This window comes from Squalius cephalus, assembly GCF_949319135.1.
Source record: "Squalius cephalus genome assembly, chromosome: 22".
In the NCBI taxonomy this organism is placed as follows: Eukaryota; Metazoa; Chordata; class Actinopteri; order Cypriniformes; family Leuciscidae; genus Squalius; species Squalius cephalus.
Window position 1 is genome coordinate 609,586 of NC_137143.1, and position 18,485 is coordinate 628,070.

General features: G+C 43.8%; 1 protein-coding gene across 1 annotated transcript in view; it reads left to right on the forward strand.

Moving 5' to 3' along the window:
* The first annotated feature begins 512 nt into the window (after nucleotides 1-512).
* Nucleotides 513-18,485, forward strand: part of nckap1l (NCK associated protein 1 like) — a 40,322-nt gene continuing 22,349 nt past the window's right edge. Inside the window, exons 1-9 of the mRNA XM_079857219.1 lie at nucleotides 513-668; nucleotides 6,698-6,808; nucleotides 7,174-7,266; nucleotides 7,867-7,923; nucleotides 8,009-8,151; nucleotides 10,255-10,345; nucleotides 10,931-11,068; nucleotides 11,222-11,270; nucleotides 13,113-13,269. Coding sequence (XP_079713345.1) covers nucleotides 579-668; nucleotides 6,698-6,808; nucleotides 7,174-7,266; nucleotides 7,867-7,923; nucleotides 8,009-8,151; nucleotides 10,255-10,345; nucleotides 10,931-11,068; nucleotides 11,222-11,270; nucleotides 13,113-13,269 — 929 coding nt within the window. The 5' untranslated portion in view covers nucleotides 513-578. The remainder of the gene's footprint in view (nucleotides 669-6,697; nucleotides 6,809-7,173; nucleotides 7,267-7,866; nucleotides 7,924-8,008; nucleotides 8,152-10,254; nucleotides 10,346-10,930; nucleotides 11,069-11,221; nucleotides 11,271-13,112; nucleotides 13,270-18,485) is intronic.

Consider the following 18,485-nt stretch of genomic DNA (forward strand, 5'->3'; position numbering starts at 1 on the left):
CAATGACATCACTTTTTCCTCCAGAGCGGCTATATATATAAATCAACTAAATGAAGAACTTTTTTACAACAAAAATGAACCATCACTGACCTTACTTAAACTGGACTATGACACTATTTTCTTCTAGATCTACTGTACAGCAGAAACAAACTCTGTTGCATTATTTTCCTGTTATCTCTGTAAAGCTGCTTTGAAACACTCTGTACTGTAAAAAGCGCTGTATAAATAAAGGTGACTTGACTTGACTTGATGATTGTGGTTTGCTATTGGCTGATCTCATGTGAGTGACAGGTCGTCATCAGAGAAGAGAAGAGAGAAGAGAGAAGGGAGGGAAAGGTATTCTGATTCAAGATGACCAGGAACATGAATTAAATACAATAATGATGTGCACGATAAATAATTTACAATAAACCAATATTCCATTAAAAAAAAAACAAGAACTTGATTTCATGGTGTCTTGGTTGGTGCGCAGCGGAAGCTGTGTAAGCTCCGCCCTCTCTAATGTTGATTTCACTTCTCCTTGTTCTCTGGAGACCAGTGTTCGTTTCACTGAGGATCATCTCATCTGGACTGGGATCATGGCCTACCAATTCAAACTGGCTGAGAAACTTATTATTCTCAATGAACGGGGTCAAGGAGTTCTAGTCAGGATGAACCATATTAAAAAGGTGAGAGGAAAATAGCAATATTCACAAACCTGTGAGAAAGATGAATTCGGGCAGGGCTGAATTTTGTTTGTGTGAACTTGCAGTGAATTTATGTGATTGATTCACATCAGACTGGACTGGATGAACTGCTTTGCTTGTTGAATTGTTTGTAGAACCAAACGATGCTCAAATCTCACATGTTTTTTAATCATCCAGTTTTGGGTCTGTGTTTATCATTCAGATGGGATTTAAAAGTACTTTGTATTAATTTTATTCAGAGGGCTTTTAAAAGTATATATATTATTTTTTGACATGTTTTCCAAAGAAAGTATGTTCTGTCTCAGTTTTGTAGAGAAAGAGGAAGTGCACACAGGAAGTAAAGAGGACTTGTCAGGCCTCTCTGTAAACCACATCTCTCTCACACACACTGCATTTCCTGTCTGTCGCAGAAAGCAGTTATACAAATGTTACTGTCAAAACTAATGCCAAGCTTTAGTGCAAATAAATAAATAAATAAATAAATGAATAAATCCTCTGAACAACTCCTTTGCCTCCTCAGTGAGTCAGGCTGTAAAGGTCAAAGGTTAATCAGACCTCTAGGTGAGGTGAAACACAGTATGTATCTCTGACATCCACAGTGAAATGTGCACTTCAGAATCTGTAGAATGTCTGACAGAAAGGCTTGAATGAAACTTGAAATATTTGATTTATGTTAAATCCATCCAATTGTTTATTGTTCATGACTACAGTTAGTGTGCCATTCACAGGTTTATCTCCCCCAAAAGAGTAAACATTGAGCCTCCCAGACAGAAACCAAAACACTGAGAGCATCCACTCATGGGCCCGTTCTTCGTACGTCGCTAACTCACTTAGCTGGATTTGATTGTTGGCGATTTGGCATGATCTTGGATTGTTTGGTTCTTCGACGCTCATCCTGGACTTGCTGTCATAGCAACAGGTCCGTAAGCTTAAACCTGCTTGCGAGCAGCTTATTTCATGTTAACAGGATTAGACCGCAGCTTCATAAGCGGAGCTGATACGGGAAGTCCAGCGCAGTGATAGTGCACTTTCTGAGATATAAATATTTTCTCGTGACTCGTGAGATTGTCGTTTACATTATTAACTTGTTGGAAACGCACATTTATTTTCGACTTGTCGGAGTCGGGCTTTAACTACAGCACAAACTGTTTGCATTGCCCTAAGATTATTTGCGAGTGGCTCTTTCCTTTACACTATTGGAGATGCGGAGAACTTGATGGAAAGTGCTGTCTGTCGTGCCATTCGGAGTTTACCTGGCGCTTTTAGGTTTAAAAAACAGTTTTAGGTTTTTTTGTGGTATTTCCAAGCCACTTAAGACCCAATGTTGTAAAGCAGTTTTTTTAAAGCAGTTTTTTTTTTAGGCTATCATAATTTTTTATGAAGATCATGCAATCATGACCATGCCGATTACAGTATATGTCACTCAGGCTTCACTAACGTGATTGGTACCATAGACCATAGACTGCCATCAAGGCCTCAATGAAGGGGATTATGTGAACAGAAAGGGGGTTCACAATGTAAATGTGCAGCCCAGTTACTATTGTGATTCTTAATATTCCAGATTAGTAATATTATATCAAATTAAAAAAAGGCAGTTGACTAAAATCTTCCATATCACAAATGTGAAAGCAAAATGGCCAGGATCTGTGCATGACTTAAGAATTTTCAGAGATTTACATTTATGCACATTATTTGAAAGTGGTAAGGAAAGTTCCACAATTAAATATCAAGCTCACTGTATTACATACACTTATGCTGATCCTAACAGAACTGCATTTGTTCATAGGTGATTATGACATGTTCCTGCAGACAGGTATTTTATGACCCATTCCCTGACCCAAACCAGTTACAGTGCAGCTCTAGCCAGGACAAGGGCACACAATGATATGAACTTTGGCTAACTAAAGGGAGGATTTCAGTGTCTGAAAAGTCTGAGGATTGCACACCTGACAGGGCCTGGGACATTGTTGCATGTGCCATATTACACAACATTGCCAAAAAAAAAAAAAAACACTTTTCATTAAATGTTTAATAAAAGACAAATATGCTTAGTTCCTTGAGTTTTATTTCAATTGTTCTTTGTAAAGAAAAGCCAGTGGTCAAGTGCCTGCAACAAGAGATATTAGACACATGCCTCATGCAACAAATAAAAAGGAAGAGTTGTCTATACACTGCCCACCTGTAGACCTATGTCTCCTCTGTCTGCGCAGACTCTTCTGTAGGCCTTTCTGTAGATGTGGAATCCTGCAACTTATATTGCAGCCATAAAGCACACAAGTATAAATTAAGTAAAGTTATTTATGCACTTGCAGGTAGGCTAGTTCCTCCATATGACAGTTATCTGAGAGGGTTTATTCACTGTCCAGTGCAATGGAAACAAATGGACATTACAAAGTCTTGTACTTTCTTTCCTTTGGAAAGTTAGAAAATGTCCACTTACTGCACATATTTCAGCCTCCACTTTCTTGGGAACAGATACAAGTGTTGGTGTATTATGTAAAAGTGCACAAAAGAGGAAAACACAATGTCATTACAATGAACTACACTGGGGAAAAAATGTGATCAATAACTCATGGCAAAATATTTTTACATTAACATAAGTTTATCAGTTTTCACTTTCACAAGTCAAAGCAATTCATCATTACTCAAGATTTAACAGTTGAAATGACTATACGGCATTAATTTAATGCAGCAAAATTATTTTACAGTGTAGGCTACTAAGATCTTTTCTATTTTCCTCAGCCTTTTTCTTGGTTGCTTTTGTAATCAGACAGCCATTTATTTAACAGTGCCATTTATAAAAGAGACTATAATATAACTAAAAATTACCATTATGTAGAATATTTTTGTACTTCACTTTTATTTGTTCCCATGTTCTAGTGTGGTGACTCTGACATTACAATGCACAAAGTAATTATGCAATTATTAAAATACAAAAATATAGGCTAATAAGTGATAAAAACATCTAACATGGCCACTTCTAACGGATTTAAATTGTCTGCTACTTTTTGCCAGCCCTCTCTCCTGGCTTTTGCAGACTTTGAGGTGTTCCCTGGCGTTTTGATTAAACATTAAAATTCCGAATAAACTTCGACTATTAGTTCTTGCTCTGCTGAGGAGAAAAACTGAGCGTGCTCTTTGGCCACGCTGAACAGCCAATAGCAGCGTTGCTGATCAATGTTTCTACTATCGATACATATCTCCTTTTAAATCAGCACATGAACGCGCAATTATCTCAGATAACTCAATCCAGCTATCGAAGAACCTAATTAGCCAGATCATTATTAGCACGATGATATCATCTTGGATATGTAATTTGATCTCGGATGTTTTAAGCAATGTACGAAGAACGGGCCCCAGATCCTTCAATATCTTAGCTCAACCTATAGCGAGAGTTTGGGGCGTGGCTACTGTAGCAGGCTGAGAGTTTGGGGAGTGGCTACTGTAGCAGACTGAGAGTTTGGGGAGTGGCTACTGTAGCAGGCGGAGAGTTTGGGGAGTGGCTACTGTAGCAGGCTGAGAGTTTGGGGAGTGGCTACAGTAGCAGGCTGAGAGTTTGGGGAGTGGCTACAGTAGCAGGCTGAGAGTTTGGGGTGTGGCTACAGTAGCAGGCTGAGAGTTTGGGGAGTGGCTACTGTAGCAAGCTGAGAGTTTGGGGCGTGGCTACAGTAGCAGGCTGAGAATTTGGGGAGTGCCTACAGTAGCAGGCTGAGAGTTTGGGGAGTGGCTACAGTAGCAGGCTGAGAGTTTGGGGAGTGGCTACTGTAGCAAGCTGAGAGTTTGGGGCGTGGCTACAGTAGCAGGCTGAGAATTTGGGGAGTGCCTACAGTAGCAGGCTGAGAGTTTGGGGAGTGGCTACAGTAGCAGGCTGAGAGTTTGGGGTGTGGCTACAGTAGCAGGCTGAGAGTTTGGGGAGTGGCTACTGTAGCAGGCTGAGAGTTTGGGGAGTGGCTACTGTAGCAGGCGCTGTGGCTACTGTAGTTTGGGGCGTGGCTACAGTAGCAGGCTGAGAGTTTGGGGAGTGGCTACTGTAGCAGGCTGAGAGTTTGGGGAGTGGCTACTGTAGCAGGCTGAGAGTATGGGGCGTGGCTACAGTAGCAGGCTGAGAATTTGGGGTGTGGCTACAGTAGCAGGCTGAGAGTTTGGGGAGTGGCTACTGTAGCAGGCTGAGAGTTTGGGGAGTGGCTACAGTAGCAGGCTGAGAATTTGGGGAGTGGCTACAGTAGCAGGCTGAGAGTTTGGGGAGTGGCTACTGTAGCAGGCGCCGAGTTTGGGGCGTGGCTACAGTAGCAGGCTGAGAGTTTGGGGAGTGGCTATTGTAGCAGACAGAGTTTGGGGAGTGGCTACAGTAGCAGACTGAGAGTTTGGGGCATGGCTACTGTAGCAGGCTGAGAGTTTGGGGCGTGGCTACAGTAGCAGGCTGAGAGTTTGGGGAGTGGCTACAGTAGCAGGCTGAGAGTTTGGGGCGTGGCTACTGTAGCAGGCAGAGAGTTTGGGGCGTGGCTACAGTAGCAGGCTGAGAGTTTGGGGCGTGGCTACTGTAGCAGGCTGAGAGTTTGGGGAGTGGCTACAGTAGCAGGCTGAGAGTTTGGGGCGTGGCTACTGTAGCAGACTGAGAGTTTGGGGCATGGCTACTGTAGCAGGCTGAGAGTTTGGGGAGTGGCTACTGTAGCAGACTGAGAGTTTGTGGTGTGTGCTACTGTAGCAGACAGAGTTTGGGGAGTGGCTATAGTAGCAGACTGAGAGTTTGGGGAGTGGCTACTGTGGCAGGCTGAGAGTTTGGGGCGTGGCTACAGTAGCAGGCTGAGAGTTTGTGGTGTGTGCTACTGTAGCAGGCGGAGAGTTTGGGGAGTGGCTACTGTAGCAGACAGAGTTTGGGGAGTGGCTATAGTAGCAGACTGAGAGTTTGGGGAGTGGCTATTGTAGCAGACAGAGTTTGGGGAGTGGCTACAGTAGCAGACTGAGAGTTTGGGGAGTGGCTATTGTAGCAGACAGAGTTTGGGGAGTGGCTACAGTAGCAGACTGAGAGTTTGGGGCGTGGCTACTGTAGCAGGCTGAGAGTTTGGGGCGTGGCTACAGTAGCAGGCTGAGAGTTTGGGGAGTGGCTACTGTAGCAGGCTGAGAGTTTGGGGAGTGGCTACAGTAGCAGGCTGAGAATTTGGGGAGTGGCTACAGTAGCAGGCTGAGAGTTTGGGGAGTGGCTACTGTAGCAGGCGCCGAGTTTGGGGCGTGGCTACAGTAGCAGGCTGAGAGTTTGGGGAGTGGCTATTGTAGCAGACAGAGTTTGGGGAGTGGCTACAGTAGCAGACTGAGAGTTTGGGGCGTGGCTACTGTAGCAGGCTGAGAGTTTGGGGCGTGGCTACAGTAGCAGGCTGAGAGTTTGGGGAGTGGCTACAGTAGCAGGCTGAGAGTTTGGGGCGTGGCTACTGTAGCAGGCAGAGAGTTTGGGGCGTGGCTACAGTAGCAGGCTGAGAGTTTGGGGCGTGGCTACTGTAGCAGGCTGAGAGTTTGGGGAGTGGCTACAGTAGCAGGCTGAGAGTTTGGGGCGTGGCTACTGTAGCAGACTGAGAGTTTGGGGCATGGCTACTGTAGCAGGCTGAGAGTTTGGGGAGTGGCTACTGTAGCAGGCGGAGAGTTTGGGGAGTGGCTACTGTAGCAGACAGAGTTTGGGGAGTGGCTACAGTAGCAGACTGAGAGTTTGGGGAGTGGCTACTGTAGCAGGCTGAGAGTTTGGGGAGTGGCTACAGTAGCAGACTGAGAGTTTGGGGAGTGGCTACTGTGGCAGGCTGAGAGTTTGGGGAGTGGCTACAGTAGCAGGCTGAGAGTTTGGGGAGTGGCTACTGTAGCAGGCTGAGAGTTTGGGGAGTGGCTACTGTAGCAGGCTGAGAGTTTGGGGCCGATCATATATCATGGACAAGAATGGAGAAATGTCTCCTTTTTTTGTGGTGGTGGTGTATCTCTGTAATGTGATTTTGGATTCTGTGTTTTGGCTAATGTATATGTTTTTCCAGGTATGCACAGACCCAAAGCGAAGACCATCATACTTTACTGATAAAAGCATGGAGTCTGCCACCAAATACATCAACAGAAAATTCCCCAACATTGACTTCAGGGGTGGCAGTGTGAGTATTGACAGACAACAGCTGTGATTCATTGCTCAGATGTTAAATAATTATTTGGTTACACTATTTTGATAGTCCACTTTATACATTCAACTAGCTACATTATAAGTAACTTTGTCAACTAACTGTCATTTGAGTATTAGTAGAGTATTAGTCAGGTTCAGGTTAGAATATGTTGACATTAGTTATAAAGTTACTGATAGTGAGGAGCATCACAACAAAGAGTTAGCAGATATTAGACAGTCTTCTAACACTCTAATGAAAGTTATTTGGCATGTAGTTGCTATAATAGAATGTCTAAATTGGACTATTGAAGTAAAGTGTTAGCACTTATTTTCTTCCTCCATCACACCGTGTTTCTGCAGCAACATCTGAGCAGCATACAGAAGCAGAAGTCGGTCGTTCTGGAGGGCCTGCACAGTTTCTATGAGTCCTTCATCGACATCATGGAGTTCAGGGTAAGAGTGTCAGCTGATCATGTAGTGTTCATCTTGGTCATATTACTGGCTGGGTAGCAATTTAATCAATACACTATAATCAACTCTTGTATGTGGTTTCATTTTTGCACCGGCTTTTTTAAATTTGACTTACTCCCAAAAATTGAGATACCTTTTTGATTGAGTTTAGTTACTTTAAATACATTGGACACATCAATTGGATAAACACAGTCAATTAAGTTTAGTTTTTTTTTTTTCAAAAAATAACTTCTCAGTAAAAAAAAAAAAAAAAAAAACACCTGCAAGGTCTGGAAGAGATCGAGCCTCAGCCAGCGGAGAAAAAGTAACATTCATTTTAAAAGTAACTTTCCCCAACACTGGTGCAAACCACTAGATAGACACTAAAGATATGTAGCAATGACCAAATGTCTACTAAATTAGTAAATGTGTATGGAGTCATCATTTTTATGAAATATTGGAATATGACAAACATCAATTAAGTGTTGGAATCAGGAGTCATTCAGTAAATCTTCCAGTAGTATTTTGTAATAAAACTGATATTCTATTATTCCTGTTTTAATGTCAGTATTTTTAATTAATTTATTCATGTTTTGTCTTTAGGATCATGTTTATGAGTTGCTCAACACAATAGATGCCTGCCAGTGCTTCTTTAACATTGTAAGTATGACTCTTGAAGAGAGTAGAATTCATAAGGCAGATGTTCATCTGTTTTATATTCATCTGTGCTCATAAATGCTTTCAGACCATAAATACTGACTTCACCAAGAACTACCTGGATCTCATCGTCACCTACGCCTCAGTCATTTTCATGTTGTCCCGCATCGATGACAAGAAGCTGATTGTGGGAATGTATAACAGTGCATATGAGCTGTCCAATGGAAACAGGTAATTTGATCATGTGACCACGTTTAGACACTACGGCTGCGGTCGAAATCACATGCTTCCCTACTATGTAGGAGGCAAGAACAGTATGTTCAAAACAAGTATGTCTGAATTCACAGTACTCATAAAAGAGTAGGAAAAAGTGTGCATATGATGGACACTTTACTATCCCATGAGGCCACAGGAGAGGATTTATGAACCAGCAACTGACACTGGTAAATCACATGATAATGACAGCATGGCGAATGTAGTACGTAGTAAGATTACATTCATACGTAATGACTTACTCAAGTAATGCCTACTCAAGAGAGTATGTAACATAATAACGATCATGTTCTGTGTTATGGACTTTTCATTTATATTTCATTATTCCCTGTGTTCTGTTCCTGCTTTCCTTTGTTCCCCATTTTCTTCTTTTCCGTTTCCTAGGTTACTGAATATGCCCTTGTTTGTTGCTATGGTTACTGATTGCTTTTTGCACCTGTTTCTTGTTCAGTTTGTTTTCCTCTGTGTGTTTAAGCCCTCAGTATAGTTCTCTTCATGCTCCAGTATTATCTTTACAGTGTTTTACAGTAAATCAGTTGTGAGCCTCCACTCCTGCTTTTATGCAGTTACATACACCAACACACTCTCGTAAATATTCCTAAGAATTTTACAGTTTTGTGAATTGGTGGCAGACTTGTATGTTTTTATTTAAAATTGCCAATTTGTGCAATACGAATTCTCATGAGATCGACTTGAATGTATTGCACATATAATGTAAAAAAGTATGTACAATTAGACATGATTTACATATACGTAATCTTTAAATCTGGTCTGAAATCAGTTTCATTTTGATTTTGTAAATGGCTTTTCTTTCAGATGATGTAAAAAAAAAATTACAAAACATTTGCCCATTTTATCATTTCCAAAAGTAGTAAATATAGCTTTTCCTGGTGTCTTTATGTATATGATTGTCTCTTTATGACTAAAGGACTCTTTGGGCCCTATCTTGCACCCAATGCAATTGACTTTGTACACTGCATGTATCATTCCTATTTCTCACCCGCACACAGCGGACTCTTCCCTCCACAGACGCACGTCGGTAAATTAGGGAATGAACTTGCGCTCCCGGGGGCGGTTCAGCGAAAAGAGGAGGCGTGTTCCGGCGCAAATGTTCCCTGGTGCTATTTTGCAGTTCCAGAAAACAATTCCGCCACTGACCAGGAGAAACCTCGTCTAAAGTCAGCGGTGCGTTATTCAGAGGCTATTTTAAGGGCGCATGCTTGGCCATAATGTAGCGTGTGCACAACACACACACACTTTGCTTCTCTTATCTACACAGACGCAGCAGTTCCATTTTGCAAACCATACATTATTACAAGGAAAAATATTACACACGAGGGAAATCATTGTTGTGTCCATGAAGATGTGAAAAAATAGGCATAAATCTAGCTTACACATTTACCCAAATTATCATACGCCTGTTTAACCGAAGCTAATCTGGGTGTGTTTCTCCATCCCCAATGTCACTTCTCTGTGTTTTACGGCCCTGACGAGAACGCCGGTCTCCTCGGCTGTGAACCGCTCCTGGCAAATCCGCCGTTATAATAGCAATCCGCCATGGAACAAGCGCGCCTGCTCTTAAAGGGAATGTGAGATGACGCTCTGATTGGTTTATTTCACGTTACGCCGGCCGTTACATTTGACTTGTTTTCAGTGTCTCGTAGTTATCAAACCCAAGACATTGTTTTGTTTATTTTCACAGTTTTACTGATCAGATTCATATGGAAGCTTGTTTTCACCACTTAATAAAAATTAATTGCGAGAAGAAAAGTCAGAATTGCATGTTTATACTTTATAACAAGCAATTATATCATGCAGTTTTGACTTTATAACCCCCAATTGCGTGTTATAAAGTCAGGTATGCAAGATATTAAACATGCACTTGTGAGATTAAAAAGTCGCAATTACCTTTTTTATTTTTTATTCTGTGGCGAAACAAGCTTCCATAGTTTTCCTCATGAGGACGGATGGCTGCTTCCCACAACTGACAGTGCAAATGCAAAAAGGTTTATGTGTGGGTTATATTAGAAATATATAATAATCTGGAGTATGATTACACAGCGATCCCTCGTACCCTCGCCTTGGCCAGATGTTCCTCGAGTACGATCATCCCTGGAAAAAACTGGCGGAGGAGTTCGGCCCTCACACCAAGGTCAGTCACATTCACTTCCATCATAGCACAGGTACTGGAAACAACAGTTTATTATGGTACAAAATAATATTCTTGATTTGTTATTTTAGTATCATTGAGACTTACTGTCTGATGTTACCAGTAAAAGTGTCCCACATTATTATAAATATATCTAGTCAGTGACAGTGAAAGCATATTCATCTAAAATAAATCAGTATTTTCAACCTCAGAATCATGAATATTGTTATTCTGGTGTCTCTATTGTCCTGTGCTTTGGGTTTCAGCACCAAGTCCAAGACTATTCATTTACACAAACAATGTAATACCAAATTTAGCATTTTAATCAACAGTAAAACATTTTTTTACCTTTTATCATATATCTTGGAGTATCTCAATAATATTGTATCGTGAGTTCAGTATCGTGATATGTACCGAATCATGACATGAGGGTATCGTTACACCCATAATGCCTTGGCAAATAAGGGTTAGGTTTTACTTCGATTGTTCACTTTACGCATTCTACTAACTGTAAGTAACTGTAAGAATCCTGTATAGAAATAAGTGATTGACTGTTGGATGTATAAGGCGTGTGTGTGTTGTTGTCAGTCTGTGACGGAGGCTCTTCTCTCGCTGCACCTGGTGTATCCGCGGAGGAATCTGACCGCTGACCAGTGTCGAGGCGCTCAGCTCCTGTCTCTGCTGGCCTCACCCGCCGCCATGCTGAGCCCCGTCTGCTGCGACACCGTATGTATATACACATCTGTACACATCTGCCCATCATCATCAGCTTCACATCATCAGCTTCACATCTGTACACATCTGCCCATCATCATCATCATCATCAGTACACACATGCAACAGTGTGAATAAAAGACTGACACTGAACATTGTTTATAGATGGCTTGTGAGTATCTGTCCATGGAGGTGATGGAGCGCTGGATCCTCAGTGAGTGACACACACTTCTCACACTCTCTCAATACCATCTTACACTCTTTTTCCAAACACAACTCTTTATTTGAGGGAGCATTTCTGTCAGTGCTCAGATGACCTTGTGTGTTATTCTTTTTGAAAACGTTATCCCTTCACCGGCCACTGTGGCTCCAGGATTTCTTAGATCAGTGGATAAATGCACACATCAACATCACTAGATACAGTAAATAATCCTAATGTAATATTTGCAGTTAATAACCCAAGATTTGTGCTCTATGTCAGTGGTTGTGTATCAACTTTGTTTTTTTTTGTATTTTAGCTGGAATGAAAAGCAGCAGAATAGTGCTGGGCTTATTCACTTCACTTCTGCTGTGAAAGGGCCTTTACATGTGCTAGAATTAGGATTCTTTTTGTTATACACTCTAAAAAATGCTGGATTGTTTAAACCCATGTTTTGATCAAATATGGACAAACCCAACAATTGGGTTTAAAATGTGATTAAAAATGTAAACCAACACTAGGGTTTGTCCATATTTGACCCAAACATGAGTTTAAACAACCAAGCATTTTTTATAGTGTAAGAAATAAAAAGTAAATAAGTAACGCAATTAGTTGTGTGATGTGTTGTGTGTTGATGTGTGATGTGTTGTGTGTTGATGTGTTGTTGTGTTGTTCAGTCGGGGGTTGTGTTGATGTGTTGTTGTGTTGATGAGTTGTTGTGTTGTTATGTTGTTGTGTTGATGTGTTGTGTTGTTCAGTCGGGGTTGTGTTGATGTGTTGTTGTGTTGTTCAGTCAGGGGATGTGTTGATGTGTTGTTGTGTTGATGTGTTGTTGTGTTGTTGTGTTGATATGTTGTTGTGTTGTTGTGTTGATGTGTTGTGTTGATGTGTTGTTGTGGTGTTGTTGTGTTGTTGTGTTGATGTGTTGTTGTGTTGTTGTTCAGTCGGGGGTTGTGTTGTTGTGTTGATGAGTTGTTGTGTTGATGAGTTGTTGTGTTGATGTGTTGTTGTGTTGTGTTGTTCAGTCGGGGGATGTGTTGATGTATTGTTGTGCTGATGTGTTGTTGTGTTGTTGTTTAGTCAGGGGTTGTGTTGATGTGTTGTTGTGTTGATGTGTTGATGTGTTGTTGTGTTGTTGTGTTGATGTGTTGTTGTGTTGATGTGTTGTTGTGTTGTTGTGTTGATGTGTTGTTGTGTTGATGTGTTGTTGTGTTGATGTGTTGATGTGTTGTGTTGATGTGTTGTTGTGTTGATGTGTTGATGTGTTGTTGTGTTGTTGTGTTGATGTGTTGTTATATTGTTGTTCAGTCGGGTGTTGTGTTGTTGTGTTGATGAGTTGTTGTGTTGATGTGTTGTTGTGTTGTTGTGTTGTGTTGTTCAGTCGGTGGATGTGTTGATGTGTTGTTGTGCTGATGTGTTGTTGTGTTGTTGTTTAGTCAGGGGTTGTGTTGATGTGTTGTTGTGTTGATGTGTTGTTGTGTTGTTGTGTTGATGTGTTGTTGTGTTGATGTGTTGTTGTGTTGTTGTGTTGATGTGTTGTTGTGTTGATGTGTTGTTGTGTTGATGTGTTGATGTGTTGTGTTGTGTTGATGTGTTGTTGTGTTGATGTGTTGATGTGTTGTTGTGTTGATGTGTTGTTGTGTTGTTGTGTTGATGTGTTGTTATATTGTTGTTCAGTCGGGTGTTGTGTTGTTGTGTTGATGTGTTGTTATATTGTTGTTCAGTCGGGTGTTGTGTTGTTGTGTTGATGAGTTGTTGTGTTGTTGTGTTGATGTGCTGTTGTGTTGTTCAGTCGGGGGTTGTGTTGTTGTGTTGATGAGTTGTTGTGTTGATGTGTTGATGTGTTGTGTTGTTCAGTCGGGTTCCTGCTGTGTCACGGGAGTCTGAACAGTAACGCTGGTTCTCAGAGCTTGTGGAAGTTGGCTCTTCGCAGCGGCCTGTACATCACAGTCATCAGAGACGAGGTGCTTAACATACACAAGCTCTCCGAGGAGTTCTTCGACAGTCTCAAAGGGTAACGCATGATGCTGCACTGTTCTCGTGTGTTCACTCCACTGTTCTCATGTGTTCACTCCACTGTTCTCGTGTGTTCACTCCACTGTTCTCGTGTGTTCACTCCACTGTTCTCGTGTGTTCACTCCACTGTTCTCTCCACTGTTCTCGTGTGTTCACTCCACTGTTCTCGTGTGTTCACTCCACTGTTCTCGTGTGTTCACTCCACTGTTCTCTCCACTGTTCTCATGTGTTCTCTCCACTGTTCTCGTGTGTTCACTCCACTGTTCTCGTGTGTTCACTCCACTGTTCTCATGTGTTCACTCCACTGTTCTCATGTGTTCACTCCACTGTTCTCTCCACTGTTCTCATGTGTTCTCTCCACTGTTCTCGTGTGTTCACTCCACTGTTCTCATGTGTTCTCTCCACTGTTCTCATGTGTTCTCTCCACTGTTCTCATGTGTTCTCATGTGTTCTCTCCACTGTTCTCGTGTGTTCACTCCACTGTTCTCATGTGTTCACTCCACTGTTCTAGTGTGTTCACTCCACTGTTCTCATGTGTTCACTCCACTGTTCTCGTGTGTTCACTCCACTGTTCTCATGTGTTCTCATGTGTTCTCATGTGTTCTCTCCACTGTTCTCATGTGTTCTCTCCACTGTTCTAATGTGTTCTCATGTGTTCTCTCCACTGTTCTCGTGTGTTCACTCCACTGTTCTCATGTGTTCTCGTGTGTTCACTCCACTGTTCTCGTGTGTTCACTCCACTGTTCTCATGTGTTCTCTCCACTGTTCTCATGTGTTCTCTCCACTGTTCTCATGTGTTCTCATGTGTTCTCTCCACTGTTCTCGTGTGTTCACTCCACTGTTCTCGTGTGTTCACTCCACTGTTCTCGCGTGTTCAGTCCACTGTTCTCATGTGTTCACTCCACTGTTCTAGTGTGTTCACTCCACTGTTCTCATGTGTTCACTCCACTGTTCTCGTGTGTTCACTCCACTGTTCTCATGTGTTCTCATGTGTTCTCTCCACTGTTCTCGTGTGTTCACTCCACTGTTCTCATGTGTTCTCATGTGTTCTCTCCACTGTTCTCATGTGTTCTCTCCACTGTTCTCATGTGTTCTCATGTGTTCTCTCCACTGTTCTCGTGTGTTCACTCCACTGTTCTCATGTGTTCTCGTGTGTTCACTCCACTGTTCTTGCGTGTTCAGTCCACTGTTCTCGTGTGTTCACTCCACTGTTCTCGTGTGTTCACTCCACTGTTCTCGTGTGTTCACTCCACTGTTCTCGTGTGTTCACTCCACTGTTCTCGCGTGTTCTCTCCACTGTTCTCGTGTGTTCACTCCACTGTTCTCGTGTGTTCTCATGTGTTCTCATGTGTTCTCTCCACTGTTCTCGTGTGTTCACTCCACTGTTCTCGCGTGTTCTCTCCACTGTTCTCGTGTGTTCACTCCACTGTTCTCGTGTGTTCACTCCACTGTTCTCGTGTGTTCTCATGTGTTCTCTCCAGTGTTCTCGTGTGTTCACTCCACTGTTCTCACGTGTTCACTCCACTGTACTCGCGTGTTCTCTCCACTGTTCTCGTGTGTTCTCTCCACTGTTCTCGCGTGTTCACTCCACTGTTCTCGTGTGTTCACTCCACTGTTCTCATGTGTTCTCATGTGTTCTCTCCACTGTTCTCGTGTGTTCACTCCACTGTTCTCGCGTGTTCACTCCACTGTTCTCGCGTGTTCTCATGTGTTCTCTCCACTGTTCTCGTGTGTTCACTCCACTGTTCTCGCGTGTTCACTCCACTGTACTCGCTTGTTCTCTCCACTGTTCTCGTGTGTTCTCTCCACTGTTCTCGCGTGTTCACTCCACTGTTCTCGCGTGTTCAGTCCACTGTTCTCATGTGTTCACTCCACTGTTCTCGCGTGTTCTCTCCACTGTTCTCGTGTGTTCACTCCACTGTTCTCGTGTGTTCTCATGTATTCTCTCCACTGTTCTCGCGTGTTCTCTCCACTGTTCTCACGTGTTCACTCCACTGTTCTCGTGTGTTCACTCCACTGTTCTCGTGTGTTCACTCCACTGTTCTCGTGTGTTCTCATGTGTTCTCTCCACTGTTCTCGCGTGTTCTCTCCACTGTTCTCATGTGTTCACTCCACTGTTCTCGCGTGTTCACTCCACTGTTCTCGCGTGTTCTCTCCACTGTTCTCGTGTGTTCTCTCCACTGTTCTCGTGTGTTCACTCCACTGTTCTCGTGTGTTCTCATGTGTTCTCTCCACTGTTCTCACGTGTTCTCGTGTGTTCTCATGTGTTCTCTCCACTGTTCTCGTGTGTTCACTCCACTGTTCTCGCGTGTTCACTCCACTGTACTCGCGTGTTCTCTCCACTGTTCTCGTGTGTTCACTCCACTGTTCTCGTGTGTTCTCATGTGTTCTCTCCACTGTTCTCGTGTGTTCACTCCACTGTTCTCGCGTGTTCACTCCACTGTTCTCGCGTGTCCTCGTGTTCTCTCCACTGTTCTCGTGTGTTCTCTCCACTGTTCTCGCGTGTTCACTCCACTGTTCTCGCGTGTTCAGTCCACTGTTCTCATGTGTTCACTCCACTGTTCTCGCGTGTTCTCTCCACTGTTCTCGTGTGTTCACTCCACTGTTCTCGTGTGTTCACTCCACTGTTCTCGTGTGTTCTCATGTGTTCTCTCCACTGTTCTCGTGTGTTCACTCCACTGTTCTCGCGTGTTCACTCCACTGTTCTCGCGTGTTCTCATGTGTTCTCTCCACTGTTCTCGTGTGTTCACTCCACTGTTCTCGTGTGTTCACTCCACTGTTCTCGTGTGTTCTCATGTGTTCTCTCCACTGTTCTCGCGTGTTCAGTCCACTGTTCTCATGTGTTCACTCCACTGTTCTCGCGTGTTCACTCCACTGTTCTCGCGTGTTCTCTCCACTGTTCTCGTGTGTTCTCTCCACTGTTCTCGTGTGTTCACTCCACTGTTCTCGTGTGTTCTCATGTGTTCTCTCCACTGTTCTCACGTGTTCTCTCCACTGTTCTCATGTGTTCTCATGTGTTCTCTCCACTGTTCTCGTGTGTTCTCTCCACTGTTCTCATGTGTTCTCATGTGTTCTCTCCACTGTTCTCGTGTGTTCACTCCACTGTTCTCGTGTGTTCACTCCACTGTTCTCGTGTGTTCTCATGTGTTCTCTCCACTGTTCTCGCGTGTTCTCTCCACTGTTCTCATGTGTTCACTCCACTGTTCTCACGTGTTCACTCCACTGTTCTCGCGTGTTCTCTCCACTGTTCTCGTGTGTTCTCTCCACTGTTCTCGTGTGTTCACTCCACTGTTCTCGTGTGTTCTCATGTGTTCTCTCCACTGTTCTCACGTGTTCTCGTGTGTTCTCATGTGTTCTCTCCACTGTTCTCGTGTGTTCACTCCACTGTTCTCGCGTGTTCACTCCACTGTACTCGCGTGTTCTCTCCACTGTTCTCGTGTGTTCACTCCACTGTTCTCGTGTGTTCTCATGTGTTCTCTCCACTGTTCTCGTGTGTTCACTCCACTGTTCTCGCGTGTTCACTCCACTGTTCTCGCGTGTTCTCTCCACTGTTCTCATGTGTTCTCATGTGTTCTCTCCACTGTTCTCGTGTGTTCACTCCACTGTTCTCGTGTGTTCACTCCACTGTTCTCGTGTGTTCTCATGTGTTCTCTCCACTGTTCTCGCGTGTTCTCTCCACTGTTCTCATGTGTTCACTCCACTGTTCTCGCGTGTTCACTCCACTGTTCTCGCGTGTTCTCTCCACTGTTCTCGTGTGTTCTCTCCACTGTTCTCTCCACTGTTCTCGTGTGTTCACTCCACTGTTCTCGTGTGTTCTCATGTGTTCTCTCCACTGTTCTCACGTGTTCTCGTGTGTTCTCATGTGTTCTCTCCACTGTTCTCGTGTGTTCACTCCACTGTTCTCGCGTGTTCACTCCACTGTACTCGCGTGTTCTCTCCACTGTTCTCGTGTGTTCACTCCACTGTTCTCGTGTGTTCTCATGTGTTCTCTCCACTGTTCTCGTGTGTTCACTCCACTGTTCTCGTGTGTTCACTCCACTGTTCTCGTGTGTTCTCTCCACTGTTCTCGTGTGTTCACTCCACTGTTCTCGCGTGTTCTCTCCACTGTTCTCGTGTGTTCTCTCCACTGTTCTCGCGTGTTCACTCCACTGTTCTCGCGTGTTCAGTCCACTGTTCTCATGTGTTCACTCCACTGTTCTCGCGTGTTCTCTCCACTGTTCTCGTGTGTTCACTCCACTGTTCTCGTGTGTTCACTCCACTGTTCTCGTGTGTTCTCATGTGTTCTCTCCACTGTTCTCGTGTGTTCACTCCACTGTTCTCGCGTGTTCACTCCACTGTTCTCGCGTGTTCACTCCACTGTTCTCGTGTGTTCTCTCCACTGTTCTCGCGTGTTCACTCCACTGTTCTCGCGTGTTCAGTCCACTGTTCTCGTGTGTTCTCATGTGTTCTCTCCACTGTTCTCGTGTGTTCACTCCACTGTTCTCGCGTGTTCACTCCACTGTTCTCGCGTGTTCTCTCCACTGTTCTCATGTGTTCTCATGTGTTCTCTCCACTGTTCTCGTGTGTTCACTCCACTGTTCTCGTGTGTTCACTCCACTGTTCTCGTGTGTTCTCATGTGTTCTCTCCACTGTTCTCGCGTGTTCTCTCCACTGTTCTCATGTGTTCACTCCACTGTTCTCGCGTGTTCACTCCACTGTTCTCGCGTGTTCTCTCCACTGTTCTCGTGTGTTCTCTCCACTGTTCTCGTGTGTTCACTCCACTGTTCTCGTGTGTTCTCATGTGTTCTCTCCACTGTTCTCACGTGTTCTCGTGTGTTCTCATGTGTTCTCTCCACTGTTCTCGTGTGTTCACTCCACTGTTCTCGCGTGTTCACTCCACTGTACTCGCGTGTTCTCTCCACTGTTCTCGTGTGTTCACTCCACTGTTCTCGTGTGTTCTCATGTGTTCTCTCCACTGTTCTCGTGTGTTCACTCCACTGTTCTCGTGTGTTCACTCCACTGTTCTCGTGTGTTCTCTCCACTGTTCTCGTGTGTTCACTCCACTGTTCTCGCGTGTTCTCTCCACTGTTCTCGTGTGTTCTCTCCACTGTTCTCGCGTGTTCACTCCACTGTTCTCGCGTGTTCAGTCCACTGTTCTCATGTGTTCACTCCACTGTTCTCGCGTGTTCTCTCCACTGTTCTCGTGTGTTCACTCCACTGTTCTCGTGTGTTCAC